General features: G+C 50.0%; 4 protein-coding genes across 4 annotated transcripts in view; 2 read left to right on the top strand and 2 right to left on the bottom strand.

Annotated features, from left to right (window-relative positions):
• The window catches only part of LOC131206880 (mucin-5AC), a 107,195-nt gene extending 97,569 nt beyond the window's left edge, over positions 1-9,626 (bottom strand). The window contains exon 1 of the mRNA XM_058199469.1: positions 9,532-9,626. The gene's annotated coding sequence lies outside the window, so the exon portion shown is untranslated. The remainder of the gene's footprint in view (positions 1-9,531) is intronic.
• A 6,826-nt stretch (positions 9,627-16,452) lies between these two features.
• On the bottom strand, positions 16,453-17,763 carry LOC131207848 (uncharacterized). The gene is made up of 4 exons (XM_058200478.1): positions 16,905-17,763; positions 16,761-16,837; positions 16,602-16,670; positions 16,453-16,524 (listed from the first exon to the last, which is right to left on the bottom strand). The coding sequence occupies exons 1-4, from the start codon at positions 17,761-17,763 to the stop codon at positions 16,453-16,455; spliced, it is 1,077 nt and encodes a 358-aa protein (XP_058056461.1).
• Positions 17,764-17,919: 156 nt separating this feature from the next.
• On the top strand, positions 17,920-20,850 carry LOC131207849 (putative gustatory receptor 39b). The gene is made up of 5 exons (XM_058200479.1): positions 17,920-18,303; positions 19,923-20,352; positions 20,408-20,484; positions 20,541-20,696; positions 20,767-20,850. The coding sequence occupies exons 1-5, from the start codon at positions 17,920-17,922 to the stop codon at positions 20,848-20,850; spliced, it is 1,131 nt and encodes a 376-aa protein (XP_058056462.1).
• A 183-nt stretch (positions 20,851-21,033) lies between these two features.
• Positions 21,034-22,170, top strand: LOC131207851 (uncharacterized). Its single transcript, XM_058200481.1, has 2 exons — positions 21,034-21,850; positions 21,914-22,170. The coding sequence occupies exons 1-2, from the start codon at positions 21,034-21,036 to the stop codon at positions 22,168-22,170; spliced, it is 1,074 nt and encodes a 357-aa protein (XP_058056464.1).
• Positions 22,171-22,264: the final 94 nt, after the last annotated feature.

The raw sequence follows: 22,264 nt of genomic DNA on the forward strand, positions 1-22,264 counted from the left end.
TCTGAAGAGTTCCTTTTAAGAAAAACCATCGTTTCGGCTCTAAAACGGCTATCGAATTGCCAGGAGTCACATGGTGACGAAAATATGATGCAAAAGCTTCCTCGAGCTGCGTAAACCAAGAATTGTCTCAATTGGTATTCGAAATATTAATACTTTTTATGATGGTTCATGATACGAAGATATATCAAAATATTGTGAAAACTGCAGAACAGACATATTTGCAGACCAAATTGCTTTATGCAGGAGAACTCATCTATAAAACTACAACAACAGTCCAAAGGCTTATATTTATTTTAAATTAAAGAACTAACACCACGACTCGCTCGCTGTCCTTGCATCTTCCGCGAATCGTACCGTCAAAAGCTCCATTTTATCCACCCCTAGAAGGGGTTGGTTCCAAACTTTAACGAAATTTAGTTTACAGCCCGAAAATGAACTATCAACCAGCGGCAAGCCGCCGACGCCGTAAGCCGCGCCGTAAGCAGTGGTGTGATGCGGCGGCCACTTTAGCACCAACATCGCCACCCGCCAACAGCCATAATTCAACGGAATAATCACCCAAATTAAGACGAAGCCCTTGGCGGGCGGCTTTTCCGGGCCGCGACCGTAACCACCACAGCATTAGCCGCGGATATTATTGCGTTATGAAAAGCCGCCGCCCGCGGAGGAGCCGGGCTCCGGAGTCATCTGTGGACCACCCCGAAAACCACTGCAAATACTAATAACTCGCAGCGCGAACGGCGCTAAAAGATAGGGCCGCCCATCGAGAGACCCCCGCACCGAGCCAGGCCAGAAGATGGCTCACCCCTGAAGGCTAAGAGGCTACGTGAGGGGCTACTTTTCGCTGCCGGCGACCCTAACGAGCCGGTCTGCGAATCGGGTTATATCGGGCCCAAACTTCCATCATTTACCTTAAACCCGGCCATAAACAAACGGGGCCCATCCCGACCGGTCCAACCATGGTTGCTAAATGGCCAGCGGAGATCGGAAGCGGCGGATCGGCCTGTTTCGGTGTGGAATCGATAAATTTAGGCTCTTGTGACACGTGCCCGGAATATCGCCGCGCCGCTCGCGGCACGCTTCCCCATCTGAGAAGATCTTTCTTTTGGGTCTAGGCGCTAGGTTTCGGGTCCGAAATGGCCTTGTTCCATTATTTCACGGAACCGGCGGAACCGGTGAAACCTCTCGGCGCGCTTGACTTTCAGGCAACGCCGCAACTCTTCTTTTCCTGTTGCGCCGACCGAATCCGGTGGGCACGTTCTGCCCTAACGACGCCTTTTTTTTACGCCCGTTTGGTCTTTGGGAGTCTTCGACTCGCCAGTTCTTGAAGTCATCCGTGGCGTAGGTCTCTTATCGGATTTGGCCGATCGGCACGATCTGCGGTTTTTTTTTCGCGCCACTCGGCACACGCAACACGAAAGGTTACAACAATCATGAGAAAACAAGCGGCAAATTAACCACCGTGAACCATCATCCATCGTACCCTCAATCGGATTGCGTATTGCGCCTGGTGATGGTGCAACTCATGTGCTTAAGGACGCCATCAATTTTTTCATGCCCATACCCGGGGAACTATCTTGGGAAATTAGGTTTCCAGCCTACTTTAGGAACGCCGGCCGATCACTTTCGCTCCAGCCAGCCCACAGCTCCGTATTTAAATGCAGATCAAATGCAGACGGTGGGTGGTCGGGTTTCGCTCCTTCGTTTTCCCTTTTATTTGTGGCCCAAGGACACCGGAGGCCACGGTGGGCCACCTCACGTCTGTTGCTGGAAGGCAGACCGCCGAGAACGTGATCACCCTGAACCCGGACCCTGAACTCATCGTAAGCTTCCCGTGATGCCGTGAAGCTTTGCACCGGCGAAGAGCGCAAAAGTAAGGAACCTTCGAGTTGGCGGACCCTGCTGGCCGTTCCTTTGCCTTTCTTTTGCATATCTTTAAATAAGTTGCTCCGCGTCACGAAGCCACAGCCTGAGTGAGCTGCTGCGGTTCGCTCCAGCGCAAGAAGCGGTCGCTTGGCGCTTGGCCTCTGGCGACCCAAGACGCGAGATGGCTGCGAAGAGACGCGGGAAGAGATTTCTATAAATACATAACGGACGTGCAATGCGCCAGCCATAATTTTCGGGACACCGTGGGCCGCCGTGACCGCCTCCCGGGCTAGTGCGCACCGCCGGAAGGTCTTGAGGTTCTGTTTCATTGTTCCACAGCCTTTGGGGTTTCCGTGGAGCGGACCACGGGGGCCCTGGTTTCAAGAAGAAGATCGGACGAGCGCGAGCGCGAGCACAACATTAATAAGATAGAGGCCCCACTTCGGGGCTCTAGAAAAAACAAAGCTCCCCCGAGAGAGACAGTGGAGATGGACAAGAGAGACGCCCCAAGAAGCATCACGTTCGGTAGAAAGTTGACGAAGAAGCACCAAAAAAGACCGCCGGCCGGATGGCCGGCTTGCGGCCAGGCACACAAATTTGTCATTTGTCCATCCTGCTTCGTCGTCCGTTTTATCGTGCTGCTATTCCTGGGCCCCCGGAGAGGTACAATTATGTTGCACTTCCTCGTAGGAAAAAAAAGAACTTCAACATACTTCTCAGCATAAGGACGCCGCCGGTTTAATGGACACGCCGGTGAAGTGTTCCTCGCAATACGAAGAAGAGTGTTACTTTAACAGAGTTCTGTGTGCCGTTTGGACGTTTTTCCGCGGAAACCATCGTCGGGGCAATGAGATGTGTAATGGCCGGTAAATGGTTCGCGGAGGAAATCTTTCGGGCAACGACCGAGAGAGTGAGATAAAGAAAAAAAAAACAGAACTTTCCTCGCAATGCCTTGAAACTGTGTCTCTGTAACGGCCGAAGAAACTCCGGGACCATATGGACCCACACCCCAGCACTCTCAATTTGTGATCAATTAGGAGTGAGCGAAAAAAAAACAATCGGATCAGATGATTTATTCCACGCCATTGCGGGCATGGCTGAATATTAGAAACCGTGTTGGCGAATTGGCAGAAAATGGTTTCAAAAAACATCATTTGCATGACGGTTCGTGCGCATTTCACCTGCCATTCGCACGGCCAACACCATCTTAATTGACCACAACAATCGGCCAACAGCAGCAGCCCCAATCATCTCACTTCTTCTTGCGGCAATCGATGCGTGAACGGCAATCGTTGCATTGTTTGCTGGCCACACAACAACACGCTGTTCTGAGCAATTATTTCACTTCTCACGCGCAGTTTTCCAACTTTTCTCCACTTGGTCCGGTGGTGGTTGGTGGTCTCCGTTCTGCTTGTCTAACTTCGGCCGGACTGTCCCTCTCGGGCGCCCTGGAGCTGAACCGATTAATCCACACGCGGACGCGTGGGCCGAAGCGTGGACGGAGAATCGATAGTTTCCGTGCCCCAGATTGCCCCGGATCTGATTAATATGCGCAAACATCAACAAAACCCCTGCCCGGGTCCAGCAGCTAGTTTCCAAGAACCCCCTAAGCTCCTGAGGCGCTCCTTCGGGCGTTGTTGATTGGCTGTAATTGAGCAGAAATCATTGCACATCATTGCTCGGTGTGCTGCTCGGGCTCGAGCATCAGACCGCAGCGAAACCCCTTCCAGGGCCCACAGATCGCTTCATCTTCTGCACCCGACACTGGACTCCGGTTCTGGTGTGTGCGAAACAATTGCCTGGCCAAGAACTCAAGCGAAGGCTCCTAGTTTCTGATCGATTGCAAGCGGACCGACTTCTGCGCTCTGCAACTCGAAAGTGATCCTGGAGAGTTTTGAAGGATACTTGCTGCTGACAGTAGCCTCCCTGGGAAGGGTTTCCTAGGGAAGCGAAGTGTTCCCTACATACATGAGCTATTCGATCCCATATCGCTGGTCCCGTTTCTGAGTTACTTTTCCATTGAATCGACGACGGGCCCAAGTGCGGGTTTTAAGCCGTACATCATATCTACTAATGGTTCGTCCATTTTCTTTCGGACCAATTCCAGACACCGTCCCAAAAAGGCATACGTCAGCTGCAATACGCAAGTAACGCAGCAACCGGGCCAGTACTGTGGCCCTAAGTAACGAAAGAATTAACGAACGAACTTTCCAGTTCGCCGTCTCTACGGTTGGGGTGGCCGTCTGCGCCCTGCGGGGGAAAATTATTATCATGCCAGTCGATCGGGAACGGATTCGGCCGGGACGATAAGGGGCTCCCAGCAGCAGCAACAGCAGCGCGGCTGAATGAACGATGACGACCGGGGCGGCTGCCAGGGGCTTTACGCTTCGTTAGCTCCTTGCAAATGGCACAAGGGGGCACCCAGCCGGGGGTAATGGAATACGGAAACCGAAGACTGCACGGTAACCCCCAGCGTAACGCACGCCACTGCTGCTGCTAAAGGAGAAACAAATACAGAAATCAACCGAGGAAAGTGATTTGTTTGCAATCTTCTAAACGAACGTTCCCCAGGAGCGAGGATTGATGGTAACTCTTATCCTGGCCGGAGAAGCCGAGCCGGTCGCCATGATGCGATTGGCGCCGTGACGCACGTGCCGGAGATTACGATCTTCTTGGGATGGTGGTTGGCACAGAGAGAAGAAAAAAAACAGTGACGCGACACAAGCGACTCATAAACCACAACAAGCATCCTTCCGCGTTCGGAGATAACCTTTCCGGTTTTTTTTGTTTGCGTATGAGAGCGAGAAAACATACATCCTTTCGGAAGGATTCGAACACGATCGCCTCCGTTCTCGTCCCCGCGAAGGCATTAAAAGTAAAGCCGCTCGAGTGTCACGTGTGCGATGAATCTCTCCTGTGGCTCGGAGTACGCGGCGGCCTTGATCCTTGTGGTGTTTTACATTTTAATGGTCAATGAACGATTTGATGAGGCGCCCCTGCAGCCAAGCGCTGGTGTTTGTACCACGCACCATTTTGTTGATTTAATTTTTAATTCACCATTATCTTTGGTAGTGCCGGGCCTTGTTAATGGCATCATTGTGGCGTATGAGGCGGACTTTAGCAGACCAGCAATCAGAGCGCAGACCCGTAAACGGCCCGATCTCCTAGACACTTCCCTGATAAAATCCCCTGAGGACACGCGTATGTGGTGGTGGTCGTAAGGTAATAAAATAATCAAGAGCCTCGTAAGCGAACGTGGAGTTTTATAGCGACCTACCGAAAGTGGCACCCATTTTCGAGTGTAATGGATACCGTAAAAGTGAACAAGGTTAAATCCATTAACATGGCGCTGGCAAACGGGCAGTCACTGTTAATGGACTCGTATTTGTTTCAATTATTTGGCAGCATAAGCGCCACGGGTTAGAGATTTAAAAATAAAGGTCTGTAAGAGATCGACCAACTATTTCGGTGCGTGGACGGTGCAACTTCGGGACTGGACTGGAGAGCGCTCACAGTGTACTCCTTTTTTTAGATAAATTTATTGAACACATCGCAATCCATCTTGTGGCCCCAAAGCATCGCCCATGCCCGTGTATCGACGGGCGCTCGCTCCACAACACCAAACATTCTTCGGACCAACAGGCATCGGCAAAGCGGGGAGCATAAATCTAGCTTTAGAATGGAGAGGAAAAAACGAAGAAAACCGATACAATCAATCTATTCTTGGGTGATCAATTGATCTTTACGCCAGTGCCCGCGAGTCCACGCGAAGTGCGCAGCGCGCGAGTCCACGCGCGGATGCGTCACCCACAATCGATTGCCCGAAAACGGAGAGTGGACGCCTTTTCGGTTTCATCTTTCATCAAACATAAGACGCCCAGGCACTGTCTTGGCTCGCTGTTCGGGCCTGGCGGCCATAAACTCCCACACTGCGCCGCTGCCGCCGCAGCCGTTAATCGCCTTCTACGGTGGGAGATGGGAACGAAAGAAAACGGGAATTAAACCATAAGCCTCCGACAAGATGAAGCGCGGCCTCTCGGGCGACTTGGGCATTAATAGTTTTCCACCGCTCGCTTGCCCCTTCTGCCCGTGGCACGACTTTATGTTACGAAACACCGCGCCGGGCCGGGCCTTTTGTTGCTTCGGCCACCCTCGTCTCGTTGGTCGAAGAAGTAATTGTTCCGGGCGGTCCCCACCCGGTGCCAACATAATCTACAAATTTATGCTCTTTCGCCAGGGGGCACCGGCGGGGTCGGAGCGATAGTGCGTTGCGTCGTGGAGAGGAAACAAAAGATGCTGCAATTAGATGTGAACGCGATCGGCGTTGATTTCCCTTCCAGGATTATGTAGCAGCCCTCACCGTCCGGCTCGACCGCGTCACCCGCTGATGGTGGGTTGTTCGGATGACCTTTTGCCAACGGTCAAGCGAAGGGGAGTCGGCAGAGCACTGTTGTTTGTGTCACCCATCAAGTTCACACACAAATGGCGAGCGAGCCATTTGTTTGGATGAGAAAACTTTTCGTCCAAACAATCGTCCTCCATTTTCCGAGTTCTTCCGATTAAAGTTCCGATTAAACGCACGCCGTGTGTTGTGACAAATTTCACGCTCCTCGTGAGATCGAGACCGTGCGCACACGAGGCCAAGATCTGTGACCCTAATTTGACGGCCATCGAAGGGGAGCGACCAATGAAAATGCATTCGGCACGTTTCGCCCACACTGCACCTCGGGGTGCATCGCGGTCTCCGAGGGGTGGCATGGTGGGATGAGGGGCCGCACTGCAACACAGCTGACGGGCGAGCGCCGAAGGACAAATGGTTTTCAATAATTTTACGCCCGACGACGATGACACGATGGCTTCAGAAACGGAGCGGCGACGGGCCGTTAAATGTCGTGCAATCTGGCGGCGTCGAAGGCACGCTCCGTCGAGGGTTGTCGTTTTCGTGGCCAACTCGTGTTTCGCCTCTGCCTCGGTGCCATAATTTTCCCCTACCGACCGACCGGTGCTCTGGCACGGCAACCTGTGTTTGACTTTCTTCGTAACATTTATCATCGATCGCCCTTCTCGGCCAGATGGCCGCTAGTGGCAAACGGCCCCGAAGGACTATTTATTTATAGGTCAGCCACAGGGTTCTCCCCTTCAAACAGGTAAGCGATGGACAGAACCAAACTGAGCCACGCTAAATTTACTCTTTAGGGAAAAATGTTGATAATAAAATGTTATTAGATTCTGACGTCACTAAAATATGCTCTGCTGACATGTTGCATCGAATCACAAAGCAGTGTTCTGGATGAGTGTACGAGACTTCCCAAGCAAAAGACCTCCAAAAGGATGCACATTCTACTTTCAGGTTTAATAAAGTGAAGAAATCAGCACGATATAGGCCGCATAAAGTGTTTAAAGAGCACAAGCCAAACAACAAGCATGGAAAATATAGTAACCGACTTTTTTCACAATAGATGCCTTTAGTGATCGATATCTCTTGAAGTATCGATCGTACAATTTCAAGTTTAGGCTCGTTTTAAAATTGATGCTATATACTTCAAAAAATGTTTCTCACTGTTTTTTGTTTGTTCCATTCGTTTGTGAGTTACCGGGTGTTAACAATGGAGGTCAAGGAAGAGAAAATTCGGAAAAAAATCCGATAAAGGCGAAAATTCAAGCTAGACCGCTGAAATTGTGCATTGTGTTTGTGGTGCCGATACTTAAACAGTTAGTAATTTGCAATTTTGGTTTCGTTGACCAGTTCCAGTTACTTTTTATGTTTAAGTTGTACCTCGCACAGACAGACCCACCGTCGAAAATGTCGATAAAATCACAGAAATTATCAATGTTGATCAGTATTTTAGTAATCAGAACATCGACCAGGACCTAGAGATTAACAATCAAACAGTTTTAACCCGTTTACGCAAAGCTGGATTCATGAAGGAGCTCGATATTTGGGTGACACATCAATTGACACCGAAAACATGATGGATCGAATTGTCATTTGCGAAGTTTTTGCCAAAATCGGGTCGTCAAAATAGTCACCCATTTATAACATAAAAAACCCGAATAATCAATGAGTTTACATAAAAGAGTACAGCAACAACAAACGCTTACTGTATTCTAGTTACCAAACTATCCCTTTTTAAGTTTTAACATTGAATTTTTACCATAAGTTTTTCGTTGACCACGTTTTGCTGTGTCCGGTCTACGTTCAACAACCGCTTTTTCGCACCGTGTGGTGGATTCATTCGGAAGTAGAGCTGTGACCCTGCCTGGTACTGGTGGTGTCCGTCATCAATGTTTTGTTAATTTATCTTTTCCTACACGGCCCAACACCTGCTCGGGCTGGGCAAGCAGCAATGGATTGGGGGATCTTATCTACGATCTTCGCACCCCAAAACCGCACGGCTGATGTCATCGTCCAGCAAATACATCCGCCACACTCGGAAGAGCCCGAAACATACGGTCGAGGCGCAAATGAATTGGGCGCCTCGAAGACGGTTTGTGGGCGGCCGCCGGGCGCGTGGGAAGATGTGCGTTTGTTTTCACATAAAAAGGTGGCCGTTTTCTATCGTTTACTGCTGGGGAGCTAGGGGCCATCGGCTACTGACCGCTGACCGGCTCAACGGGATTAATGGGACGCTGGCTCACTAGACACTTCCACTACTTCATTTCGATATACCCTAGTGCGCTTGCGGTCATAAAAGCTCATACGCCATCTGACGCCAGCATCCCATGAGTCACATAGGGCTTTGCCCGTCGATCGGAGTCGCGGTGAGAAATGGGTGGCCAAGAAATCGCCCGGTGAAACGGAGTAAATATTCACCCACGCACACACCAAGTCCGGCGCGGTCCACGTAAACCGCTCCCTCGGCGGCGTCGCCTTACGCCTTCCGCTTACTTTCAATCGAATCGCCCGAGCAATTTCTGCGCCAGTCCCAGCCCCCTTGTGGTTGTCGCTCCGCCCGCGCCTGATAAGTGCCCCCAGGCCACCGCACCACCCCGGGCACCGTTCGTTCTCGTCCGGTACGCCGTCAGGTATCATGGTTACTTTCAAACCCGCGCGCACCGCGAATTGAAGCGCGGATCGAATCGGACTGCGTGGTGGCGAGGAGCACAAAAAAGCGATCACCACGCAGAGGCCACGCGAGAGAGAGAGAAAAAGAAACGAAAAATAAATGGTTGTTGGCGGATTAGATTCAGGTCAATCGAACCCCGGTTCCGATGGCAGAAATGTGAACGCGACCGAAGAACCGAACGTCAGTGAAAGGCGTTCGGCCCCGGCTCCGGCCCCCGGAGGGAAGTGAAAATCTCGCAGTTGACCGAAGAAGCCGTGGGGCCTTTTGCGGCCACACGGTGCGCGTTCCAGTTTTTCTCTCGTCCGCGCGCCGTTCGCGCTCCTTGGGAGCCGGTCCGCGAAAACATCAAAAATGGCCACGGGGCGCCATGGTTGGGTGTGCTTAAAATTAAAGGCAACCCGGCACCTCTTTAAAAAGCTGGGCGTCAGATAATGATGCGGTGTCGTGCAGCCTCAAATTAGCTCGCGTTTAATTTTGGAACCCACCCCGGTCATTTACGATAACAAAATGGGTACCAATCCGGCGTCGATAACCATTAATCGTGGGAAGCCAATTGATTATGCCGCAAACGAGGTACCCGGAAGTGGTACGGACTTACCTTTCTTTGCACGTAGATTTCCGTTCAATTTTCTTGCCGAATGCTGTACAGGCTCTTCTGCCTTTTCTGTTGCTCCGATTTTTGGGTTGTTTGAGTATTTCCAACCAGTAAACTGCTGTCTCGCACAGGATACGTACACTAACTCTTACACACTATAGATTACACACTTACACCGTTGGCCGTATATAACAATTTACACATTTACAAACTACTTTCCTTTTTTAACCTAAAACAAACCAATAAGGATAATCAAGATCACCAAACTATTTCACGCCAAACTGCACCGTGCTCTCAAGTTACGTTTACTAATTGACCAGTGCGAGGCCGTACATAACGCTTCGTAGCGTAAGCACTCCTGAAATAATCATGAAATCATCACTCGCGCATAAAACTCCTGAAACAACAACCGCCCCCTTCAGACCGCGCGTGGAGGAACCGGGGCTGCTGTTCGCTCATTAATTCACGCTCACTCGACACACCCGCCGCAACGAGTTACAAACGACACTTCAGCTGATCGTTTCCGACCGATCGCAGCCGGTGATTCGAAGGGAGGGAAAACAATACATTAAAGCAAAAAGGCGTTACCGCCACCCATTCACGCGGAAGTCACCGGTGACACATCTGATCGTATTTCACCGATGTTTCGTTATGCTCGCCCTTGCCGGACGCATCGGTGCGTTGTGAACTGGAGAGGTTTGTGGCGCTAATGATGCGTTCGATCGTTCGAGGTTAACTGCAAATTTGGTTTCATTATCAAATCCGTTCACGTGGCACCGCGATCAAGCATTTGGCACTCTACCGGGTTCCTGGGCATTGCCGGGAAATGGAATGGCCTCAAGAAGCGCTTCGTCCCCTCGCGAACGGTAATTTACAGTCAGATTGTCGTTGATTAGTTTCGCCACAACGAGAAACGCATCTCATTTGGATTTGGCCGACCGAATGTGTCAGCTGATCCCGGTGGCGATGGAGTCCTCCGGCCACAAGAGAAACCGACGATGCTCTCACGCGGCGTAATGGTGATCCTGACGGTGAGAATGAAATGTAAATAGAAGTTGTAAATTTTCGCACGTCACTTTTGCAATCGTAAAGCAAAAAGGAAGCGCCTCTGATTGGAGAAACAATTGACCACCAACACGCCAGAGACCACGTGGTGCTTCGCCCCACAGGATACGCAGACCGACGTGTCTCGAGTGCAACTCGTCGAAACAATGCCCTCGGCATCAACGACGCCCTGCACAATGGATCGAGGACACTTGAGCCACGATTGTTTCTCGCACGCAATTATGCCTTCACGCAGCACACGCGGTGCGGATGCCACCTGCTGCTACGCGTGCCTCGTCCCGACGTCGTGCCCGCCGCTGGAAGGTGACAAAATTCAATGAAATCAATGAAAACCCAGCTTCCGTCGTCGCCGGAACACATGCGCACGGCGGGCACGGATTTTCGGTGCGTCTTGTTGATTCCGCAAGATGGCGAGAGCGAACCGAAAGGGGAGCGAACGGTCCGTGAGCGAGAGAATATTTCACGCAACACAACACACACCAGCACATCGCACGGCGAAAACACCCCGGAATTCGATTCCGGGAACAGGAAGTACGCCGAAGGACTCCGGGCGGTGAGAAAATGGGCACGGTTAAAGAGGAAATCGAGGAGCGTTTCGACGTGTACAACTTCGAGGACCAGCGGACCAACACGCAAAATGTTGATTAAAGCCCGACTCGGTGGCCTTATCTTGTCAAATTACTACTTCGTCCGTTTCTCAAGGATACAACACGCAACGAAGCGCCAGGCACAGGTTGGGCACACATACTCCCTGCATCGTTCGGGCTGCGTCAGGGTCATCTCCGGGTTGTAGCCGGGTTCCGGGTTCGCACCGGAATTCTCACTCCGCCCCAAGCCCCAACCGGGAGCCGCACAATCTCTCTCGCTCTGTCTTGCTCTCTCTGCTCTGCTCTGGAACCCCTACCGTGTGGCCACTTGGCGACGGGGGGTATGCGAAATATCGGCACACGGCATCCAAGGGACGGGTTCGCAAAATGCCGGGAGCGAACGGTTCGAAAGCGAAAGCGTAGCTCAATCATCGTCGTCTCATCTGTTATTAGCGTGGGACAGTCCAGCCAGCGAGAGCGAGAAAAAAGGCGAGGACTCTGCAATAAGGAGTGAGCGGGAGCGAAGCGTGTGGTCGTTCTCGAGGGTTTTGTTTTGGAGATTAGTGCTTTAGCATCGGAAAAGAGACAAGAACGACCAGATTACAAACGCAAACATATTTACGTAAGACGGCGATTGCTGGCGAGGGAGAATCAACTGTAGCACGCACACCTACCCGGCACTTATTTCTCGGCCATCCTTCAGCACTTCAAGTGAACCTGGAACTGCACAAACATTTGCGACAATCGTTAAATCTGGTCCGTCGGTACCGCCGTTTCAAAAAAAGAGGTGCGACCAACGCGAGGCCATCGATCGCGAAAACAATGCACTTTGGTGACACTTGATTGCTGAGACACTTCTGTGACGACGGAACACAACCGGCACGGCACAACGCACACATGCACAAGCTCGCCGAAACGGTGACAAAATACGTGAAGCGAATCCGCGCTGGAATGTCACGAACGCAGCAGGCCGGAATCGCACGCACAACCGGACCAGTGAGTTAATCCCTGTCCCAAAAAACGGTGAGAATAAAAGAACCCTTTTCACGCTGCTCTCCGTGCGAAACCGAACACTTAACCCTTTCGAATTTCAAACCGGCGCGATTCTGACACTGGCGCGCTAATACGGCACAACCTTCCGCTGGAATTTTGTTTTGAATTTAAAAAAAATTCTTTAGTCTCTGAACTTTCTGACCGCCTGAAGATGTTGAAACCTCTGCGTTCCCGGGCTCCGTTTTTTGCCTTGCCGGTCTCTTTTCTCTCTGTGTTTCTCTATTCTCTCTCGTTTCTCTGCGCTCTCTCTGGGTTTTCGGCCCGAGCGTTCTTGGTATCTGGTTTTCTATTTGTGGGAAAGGGATAGCTGACGCTAGAGCGAAACAGCAACGAATGAAATGCGCAACCGCGATGGCGGTGCACTATGGGGAAAAGGTGGTTATAAGACAACTTTTGAAACTGCTTTGGTTATATTAGCCTAAAAAAGATAAGTTATCTATGGCAAATCCGAAGTTTTAGCCTTCCATGTTGTGGAGATTCCGAGAATTCATCGGTCAAAGTCCAAAGAGTGATGAAAATGGCTCTTGAAAACCAACTTTTATCAGCTACTTTCACGCGATCGTTAAGATAGTTCTGAAACCTTAATGTACACCTATATTATACATCATTCGAAAGGTAATAAATCCTTCTTTCATATAAAATAATAAAATGTTTATGTTTTGCATTGCTAGTTTATTTAAAAAAAAACAATTCCTTATGCAATGGCCTTACAAAACATATTGCCCTTATGCCTTTTCTATTATTTAGATAAACTAAGTGTTATCAGTGATCACGGATCAATCAAGTATGCGTTGCCCTATATGTAGTGCAACCAGATTAGTGATGCTAATAATCATGAAAATGGTTTTAGTCCTCAACCTTTTGCATTGTTGCACGGTATTTCACCTCTTCATTGTTAGTTGAGGTTTGTGCAGTGTGTGTTAAGCATTTCATATAAAATAATCTTAAACAACCTCAGGCAGGTATCAGAAACAAGCACATCTGGCAAACCACGCAAGAAAACCTTCTCGAGAGAATAATTTAAAAGACACATTCATTCGGGCAATACATAGCAGTGACCCTAAAATTAGTTCTTTTTCATTGGGTTATAGGCAGCGTTAAACTTAAGTTATAAACTTAGTTTTCCTGATGTAGTTTAGGATGTTTTAATCATGTAATCATATTTCAATTTAATCAATTATGTCCGACTTTTCCATACAAATTCCCCACTGTGCCGTCGTTCCACATTTTTTGTCCCCGGCACCGCAAGCTGGTAGGGGAAGGGGAGCGGGGTTTGTTTTTGTTTATGATTTGACTCGTGTGTCTTCGCGTTGAAAAGTATTTGGAAGGTTTTTTTGTGTGTTGCTTTTACCGTTCGCTTTCCTTCCGAAAACATAGTTATGCTCGCGTGAACAGGTGTTGGATCGTGGGCGCGAGAAATTACTGGGTGCTTCGCGGGATCATCACAGCATCGCACGCGATCACACAACACATTCTCAACAAGTCTCGATTGGTTTCAATTGAGCGATCTGTTCCTAGTTCCTAATGGAAGTGATTTATGGCGAAACGGGCCGTCTGCTAGTTTGGCGAATTTATTACATCTGGCGTCACAAGGGAATCAATAAAATCAATGTGAAGAAAATTCTTGGCCTAATTAGGGTTCATTCGCACATTTGCTCAAAACTTGGGGCGCATAGCATGGCATAGTAACTTTTGTTTCGAGAACCTCGATTTGTTTTAACTAATAACGTAATTGTCCATAAGGAAATCATCAAAAGAACCAGTGTCCCTAAAACGTGTCTGATACGATCTGTCTCGTTCCGTCTGTACTAATTAAGTAAAATGGATTCACACAATATGTAACCAATGTTATTAAATCTTTTTTGTACTATTTGCCGTTAGAATAAAAGTTAATTGAAGATGTAAGCTTGAAGTATTCAGTTTTACTTATAAGCAATAATAACTCGATCTTTTACATCTTGTCATATTAAAAATGCAAAATGAAGACTGAGAATCGTACGGTGAAGGATTCACAAGATATTATGTTGTTACTCAGCTTGTGGCAAATGGTAAAATCTTCGTAACATTGTAAACTAATCGATGTTCTTCGTTCTTCGTCGAATGATCATTAACATGAGTGTTGATGGTGAAACAAATTGCAATATTGCAAAAATATTCTAGCAAAATGAGGCAGCGGTCGGTTAAATAATAAGGGGTTATGAACACGAAAGTCATCTTATTCACGAACACGTATTCATCATCTTAAGAACACGTATTCATCATCTTAAAGCTCGTAGTCGGGAGAAATCAACACCAAAGTTTAACTCGAACCAAAACGAGAAAACCAAACCCAAACCAAACCAAAGCAAAAGAAATTAACACCAAAATGAGTTGATAAACGTATACTGAATACTACTCCATAACCTCCCTTCCTAAGGAACTCCTTTCCATGAATGTCCAAGACCAATTAAAAACAAAGAACGGTATCCCATTTCTTTCCCAGCATCCCTCATTATGTGGAAAGCTGCTCTGAAGTGAAGTATTTTTGGTACGGCTCAACTATCGTTGTGAGGAGTCTTCAACTAAACTTCGAACTAACGAACGAACTAACATTGAGTTTTTATGAAATTCTGTTTCTATGGAAGAGCTTGTGACGAAACCCATTTGAACTGATGGAAAACCCCAATAACCCCAAACCCCGATATCCGAATAAAATCCAAGCAATACAAAGACAGCGCCAAAAAGTCCTCGATAAATACGACATTACTGGTCCACGGTTCGCCTCGTAGCTGTCACGGATGCGGAAGCGCATCGCAGGGGACGCTGCAGTTCGATGTCGATCAGACCAACAGAGAAAAGCGCATACAGCATGTTGATGCACTTCCTCGCGAACACCGTCAAGATGGCATTCGTGTGCGCCACCGATGCGTTCGTGCGATAAGCGTTGTTGCATCCCGACCGAGCGAGCTCCTGCGCCAGCTATTCCGGAGACTCCGTCGACTACGACTACTTCAGCATGTCTCGAGTGGAGAGGAAAAGAAAAGAAGCGCAAGAAAATCGGAGCAAGCGCCAGCAATTTGCCTGCCCAGGTTGCACACGGTCCGCCACAGTGGACCGGCAAATTTTCTAGCCTCTGCTGCAAGATAGCAAAACGGTAGCCTACAAATTGGTTCTCAACTCATTAGGCCGCCCAAGTGGCCGGCCCTCGAGCGAACCGTGTTGTGTGTGCACTGTGACTTGGCACGTCTATGTGTCACACGCGGTCCCACCGAAATGGCCTAGGACCGCCGCCTGTTTCGTTTCGTCATAAAATATGCTCACCAGCACCAGACGCGGGGCAATTAACCATTCCGAGCACAGCGCCCAAGCCCCGGTGTTATGCTATCTCGGCCATTGTGGCGCTGGGGCCGTTCCGAAGAAAAGAAGGAATCTCGGTGCCTGAAAGCTGGCGTGGGGAAAACAGACTGCTCGGTGGCCGCTGCATGTCAGCGCCTTGACTTGCTGGCTGCCCAATTACGCCGGGGCTTTTAATCGGTTTCTGCTCTGTAACGACCATTGCTCCAGATGCATCCAATTCGGCTCTTGCACCGCCGTCGACTGCTCCGTCTGTGGCCTTTCGAAACCCCACCATACCGTTCCCAGGCACGCCGTACCGAAAAAGTGTTTTTCGATCAAATTTCTGATGGCTGCTCATAATTAGAGACTCCCACTAGACCCCGGTCGCCATCACATTATGTCCGATTCGGTTTGGGGTGTGATGAAAATGAACGTTAAAAATCTACCGACCAGCTCGGGGCCACATTTTCAGCTCCGGCAGATGCGCCGCCCGGATCGTTTGATGAGGATTTCATTTTTCCGGCCCGGAAGACCTCGAATTCGGTTTGAACGTAGAAACGGCAAACACATTCACATAAAGTGTGGACGGTCTGCAGTTTCTTACCAAACCATATCGCACCGAACCCGTTGATTAGTTAACGAGCCCTACCGTGTTTGGGACGAGGTGCGCCAGATAATCTACCGCCAGTTTTTACGTTTGTCGTGTAATCAAACATACAAATTACAGCTTAACCAAACGGTGAGTTGGAAAGTTGCTCCATAAATCTGAATCGCAGAAGAAAGCGCCCAAAACGCAACTTGGACGGGCCTCGTTTTGTGTTTGCCCAATAATAATGGGCCAAAATGGTGACACTTCGTGTGTGAGGAGACACATTTATTTTATTGCATTCCACGCAATCAGCATTCAGGTGGGTCCATCGTCCAGGGTTTTAGCGGGTGATTTCGATAAAGATGACGACGTAGGTAGCGATTCCAACTGCAAACTACAAAAGACCACCAATGAACTTGGGCTGGGAATTGCGGGCCAATTTGGGTGCCATTGGCGCAACTCACCTTCTGAATGAGCGTGAAATCGAAATCGAATATATTCTTCGCGGTCAGCCGCATGTGGGTCTGTTGAAGCTGTTTCAAGAAGTAACACTTCAGGGGCTCGTAGCCAGCTGAAGCCGGTAAGCAGGGTAGTTGCAGTAAGGTCCTACCGATAGAGTCTACCGCAAGTTGATAGCGGTTCGCCGTGTAGAGTAGGAACCCCAAGATCACGGGAGCCGGCACAAAGCAGAACAATTGTACTGGAAGCAAGCAGAAAAAAAGATCAGACTGGGGCAGTTGCTCTCGAACTGGGGCCGGCAGTCCTACCGTCCAAGTTGTCTTCATTTCTTTCGCCCATCATGTACGCCCAGTACAAATCGAACGCCATCTGGACGAAGCTGGCCGATATGTTGAACGCCTGGGACCAACCGAACAGTTCGTTAATGTTCTCGTTCACGTCCGATAGTTCCGTGTAGACTGTGCGCAGCTCTCCCAGACACAACGCGGCGTGCGCTCCAGTATCCAGGACGGTCTCACCGATACGATGTCCCAATGCCTGAATCTCGCGCTCCAGTTCACGCAGATTCCGCTCCATCAGACAAATGTGGAACAGGTGGAACATATGACACATCCGGTTGATGGTCGAGGGGTACAGGTTGTACAGCCAGTACCAGTACCACTGCGTGCCGGCCGCCACTCCGTAGTACACTTGATACTCCACCATTACGCAAGTGGCGACCACCACCAAGAACATGGCCCCGTAACATCGGCCTACGCGGGCCACCTTGCGTCGGTTCAGCAACCCAAGGTATGCGTCACGATCGATTGCCAATCCTCGATAGCGCGTCCATATCGATCGGTGCGCTTCACAAGAGCGCCACGAGTCGGCCAGGGTTACGAAAACGGTCACCAAACCGATGGCGTATTTGAAGCAGTTGTTCATGGCTTCGGTTGCCTGCAGACCAGCGTACAGATGGTGGTACCTGAAGTGTCCCATCACAGCACTTGCCAGGGAGCAGCAGAGCTGCACCATCCACCACACTTTGACTTTCCAGCAGTGGTCACCTATGGTCAAACCGGAGCGCGCATCGAAACCGATGGGGAACGTGAAGAAGCCAACCATTTGGAACAGCTTGACGCACGCGGACAGTAGCCCAATGGAGAACCGCTCCAGCGAGGGAATCATCGTGCACTGATCAGCCTAATGGCTCATGCTGGAAAACTGTGCTGGCTCCAGTCTTTAAAGTTTAATTATGACGAATGTGCTCACGGCACGCTCATCAACTGGGTAGCCTCACGAACCAGGATTGGCAGTCATTCGATGGTGACGAGTTGGGACAAAATGAACCTTCTCTTACCGCTACTACCTACGGCTCAGCAACTGCTCTGCGTGGCGTTTACCATCTTCAAGTGGTTCGGATTTATACCCTTCCCGTTCGACTGTCTGGCGTTCAAAGTTCAACCGCCCAGCTATCGCTGGTCGGCGTTTGTGTTTCCTGTGCTACAGTTCCTGTTCTACGTAGCATTGCACACCATCGTCGCGACCCATCGAAAGATCATGTTTTACACCGAGTATCAAGTGCTGGACATGAACGACATCCTAAAGTACGGCATTCAACTCACGGTGGTCTACCTGGTTTTGATCAACACCATCGTTCAGCGAGCCGTGTACCGTGCCGTTTGGACTAACCTAAGCCAACTCCGTGGCACGGTGCGGAAGCAGCTAGTACGAGCGTTTCTGCGGGCATACTTGGTCAAATTTTTGAGATCGTTAAGGATGGGAACTTTCCCTAGGGAGTGGAAGGCTGCTTTCCTAATCCCGATCCACAAGAAGGGAGACCGTCAGACCGCCTCAAACTATCGTGGCATCTCGATCCTCTGTGCTGTATCCAAAGTCTTTGAATACATCATTCACTCCCATGTACTGTCTATTGTGAGCCCCTATATCTCCCCTCGTCAACATGGCTTTATGCCCAAAAGATCCACCACCTCTAACCTCATGTCCCTTCTGTTGTCCCTCTACCCTATCACCTCCGCTGGGGGACAAGTCGATGTTGTATACACTGACTTCAGTGCAGCGTTCGACTCCATTCCTCACTCCCTCCTTGTTGCCAAACTTAGTCGGCTTGGCATCGGCAACCCCCTCCTATCCTGGTTCCAGTCCTTCCTATCCCATCGGACCTCCCGGGTTAGGGTCGGCGAGTGTCTCTCCGCTTCTATTCCCACTCCTTCTGGTGTGCCTCAAGGAAGCACCCTTAGTCCTCTCCTTTTTTCCCTTTTCATCAACGATTGCTCTTCTGCCCTTCATCCCATCAATTTCCTTCTGTATGCCGATGATGTCAAATTCTGGCTTCCAATTGCATCCCCTAATGATGCAATCTCCCTCCAACGTGCTATTGATGAGTTTGCCGATTGGAGTGCCTCGAACGGTCTCTCTCTATGTCCTCCTAAGTGCTGTGTCATTTCCTTCTGTAAGTCTAGCTCCAAACTTACTTGGAGCTATACTCTCCATGGCTCTCCTCTCCCAAGGGTGTCTTCGATCAAGGATCTCGGTGTCCTACTCGATGACTCCCTCTCCTTTTCCCCTCAGGTGGATGCAGTTATGGCAAAAGCCAACAAAGCCCTTGGCTTTGTGACTCGCATGTCATCTGAGATCCGCGATCCCTGGTGTCTCAGGGCACTTTTCTGTTGCTGGGTCCGACCCATCCTTGAGTATGCATGTGTGGTGTGGTCCCCCGCCGGCAGCACTGCCATGAGCCGCCTTGAGGGGGTCCAGAGGAGGTTCACGAGGTGCGCCATCCGTCGCTTTGTTGGTGCCGCCTCCACTGTCAGACCCCCTTATCGCATTCGCTGCCGTATGCTTCGCCTTCCCAGAGTTGAGGATCGCCTCACGATGGCCAAGGCGCTCTTTGTTGCCAATCTCCTCCTCCAAAACATTGATGCTCCTAATCTCCTCGCCTCTCTTCCTTTCTATGCGCCATCCCGACATCTTCGGGATAGGTCGCTGTTCCTGATTCCCCCTCGCCGATCTCGCCACGGTCAGAACGATCCATTCCTGCGTGCACTTTCGGCCTTCAACGATGCGAGCAGCCTGTTCGACTTCAATGCCTCCCTTTCACTCTTCCGTTCCCGTCTCCTTGAATCCTTTTTATAATCTCCTCCCTCCTCTTCTTCATCACCTTATTTTCCTCATACCTTCCTCTTTAGTCTGTAAGTATTTTCTTCTTTTCGTTTCTTTCTCTTTTTTACATCTGTATATTTTGTTTTTTTTTTCTCTTTCCAACATTTGTTAAGCCTGAACGGCGAACATTTTATAATTAATAAATAATAATAATAAATAATAAATTTTACGGTTACATCGCTTTTACCCTTTTCATCGAGATGCAACTACTCGTCGGCGTTCTTGGCAGTCCTCCCGGTGTGGCGTACTGGGCGCTGATCCTGGTACTGCACACGTTCATTAGACTCCGGCACCTGTTTCACGTGTTCTTCATCGACGTGCTGAAGTTGCACCTGAACCATCTGAAGCTCAGTCTCGTCGAGGAGACCGAGTATGCGAAAGGTCTGCGATCGGCTTCGATTCGGCAACGCTCCATCAGTCGGCTGCTGGAGCTCAAAAACGCTTACGGCCATCTGTGGGAGTTGAACGATAACATCAATCGCTCGTTCGGCTGGTCACAGATATGCAACTTTACTGCCAACTTTGTGCAACTCTCGTGCGATTTCTACTGGTGCTACCTGGCTGCCCGAGGATTCAGCTTTGAAGGCTGCAAAGGTTAGCGCGCGGTGATCGCAAATACCGAATGGTGTCACTAATGCATTGCTCTCAGAAATCTTTCTTACGCTACTACCCACATCCTGTCTGCTGGGGATTTTGCTGCATTCCGCCGAGTCCTGCCTGCGTTTGGTAAGTCCCGCTGGCTGTAGGTAAATTTCGGTTCTAACGCTCTGCCACCCCGATAGGGAAGCTCCCTGGGGACGATTGTGCTCGAGTTTCCGACCGGCAACGATCGAACGCTGCAGAAGATTGTCTACCGTTTTGCGTTGCAAATGTCTCAGCAAAGAATTCACTTTACCGCCCATCGGCTGTTGGACGTCAACTATACGCTGCTCAAAATGGTATGTGGGCCCGATCAGCCGGAAATGATTGCTGGTTCCGACACGCATTTCCACATACTTTCCGTTCCAGTTCGGTACCGGTATCGCTACGTATATGACCATTTTCATATCTTTCTCCAAGGACTTACCGCTGACGAGTCGCCGGCACGCCTGATTCCATCATCGCGGGGGTCATCGCGATTACATCGATCGATGAGCAAAATGATGACGAGGTTGATGATGAGTGATCATATTAATTGCTACTTCCAAATTCATTTTAAAATAATTAATGTCCGTAGGTTCCCGCTGTCCTTTCGCGATTCGACTCGTTTCACTAGTTATTGCGACGTCGACGAGAATGTCGAATTTACAGGGTCAGTTCTCGAAAGTGATCCTATTCTACCGAACGGTTGCATTCCATTGCTTCCGCTTTGACGAGCATCCAACGCGATCTAAGGACAGCATTTTCTTTACACTCCTCAATGTGTGCCTCATGACGACGCTCTTTTGGTGGATCTACCAACATCAGTCGCTGGTCCTGTTCACCGACGACGCTCCGGGATACGTGATTGACTTCTCCAAGTTTCTCCTGATTGCCGTGGTGTACTTTACGGTGCTGTTGGAAAGTTGGTTCTATCGGAAGGTTGTTGCCAACATTTGGTCCGAGCTGGACCTTGTGTACCGTGCGATCGCTAGCCCAAACTGGGCTCGGTTGCAGCGTCGCCATTTCACCATCGTTGGCTGCTTCCTGGTGTACATGTCCTTCTGGGAGCTTAGCTTTGCGTACGGCGTCAACGGGACGGCACGTGGAACCAACTTCACCATCACCTTCTGGCTGCTGTTCACGCTGATCCACCTGCGCCAGTTACAGATTCTGCTGTACACCGATCTTCTGGGTTTCTGCCTGGCGGAGCTGAACGCCCAGATGCGCTGGACGATCGAGCTGAGCCGGGCGGCCACGGAGTACGGTGGCCCCCGGACGGACGGACAAATCTGTGGCAACCTCAGTCGGCTGATGGGCGTGTTTGAGCGCTTCTATCGATTGCTCGGCCAGCTGAACCGGGCTTTCGGTTGCTCGCTGCTCGTCATCAAGATTATCAACCACGGGTACTTGCTAACCGACACCTACTGGATCGTGTACGGCATCATGAAAGGGCGTCTGTTTCAAGCGATGTGTAGGTGACACGCTAAACGATCGCCCAAGATGTGTGTGCTAAGATGCTGTGTGCTCTCCGTAGACTTGCAGGCGTGCTTATCGTCGAAGATCATCTGCCTGCTGTTGAACGCGCACTCGAACGAACAGATCGTGCTGGAGTGCGTCCGGTTGCGTGAACTTTTACACCGCATCGACCTGGGCTGGCAGCTGCGGAGTGTCCGTGGTTGGCGCATGGTGCGCAACTTCTTACTCCAACTGGACACGTCGGTGTCGGTGTCGGTGAATGCGATCAGTATGTTCAAAATAGACTACGGTCTCATGATGAGCGTAAGCAGATGAACCCCCCCCCGGTCGTGGTCCCCCATTGATCGACAGCGAAACTCTAGAATGCGTGTCTTTATTCCAACAGATCATCTTGAATGTTGCCACCTCG

The sequence above is a fragment of the Anopheles bellator genome, chromosome 2 (assembly GCF_943735745.2).
Source record: "Anopheles bellator chromosome 2, idAnoBellAS_SP24_06.2, whole genome shotgun sequence".
In the NCBI taxonomy this organism is placed as follows: Eukaryota; Metazoa; Arthropoda; class Insecta; order Diptera; family Culicidae; genus Anopheles; species Anopheles bellator.

Bases quoted from the DNA above. Each gene is read 5' to 3' on its own strand.
- LOC131207851 (XM_058200481.1), top strand. From the start codon at position 21,034: ATGTCGAATTTACAGGGTCAGTTCTCGAAAGTGATCCTATTCTACCGA. The intron at 21,851-21,913 runs GTAGGTGACACG...TGCTCTCCGTAG, and splicing joins GCGTCTGTTTCAAGCGATGT to ACTTGCAGGCGTGCTTATCG.
- LOC131207849 (XM_058200479.1), top strand. From the start codon at position 17,920: ATGAACCTTCTCTTACCGCTACTACCTACGGCTCAGCAACTGCTCTGC. The intron at 18,304-19,922 runs GTACGAGCGTTT...ATAAATAATAAA, and splicing joins GCACGGTGCGGAAGCAGCTA to TTTTACGGTTACATCGCTTT. The intron at 20,485-20,540 runs GTAAGTCCCGCT...CCACCCCGATAG, and splicing joins CCGAGTCCTGCCTGCGTTTG to GGAAGCTCCCTGGGGACGAT.
- LOC131207848 (XM_058200478.1), bottom strand. From the start codon at position 17,763: ATGATTCCCTCGCTGGAGCGGTTCTCCATTGGGCTACTGTCCGCGTGC. The intron at 16,838-16,904 runs GTAGGACTGCCG...GCTTGCTTCCAG, and splicing joins AAATGAAGACAACTTGGACG to TACAATTGTTCTGCTTTGTG. The intron at 16,671-16,760 runs GTAGACTCTATC...TTCTTGAAACAG, and splicing joins CGAACCGCTATCAACTTGCG to CTTCAACAGACCCACATGCG.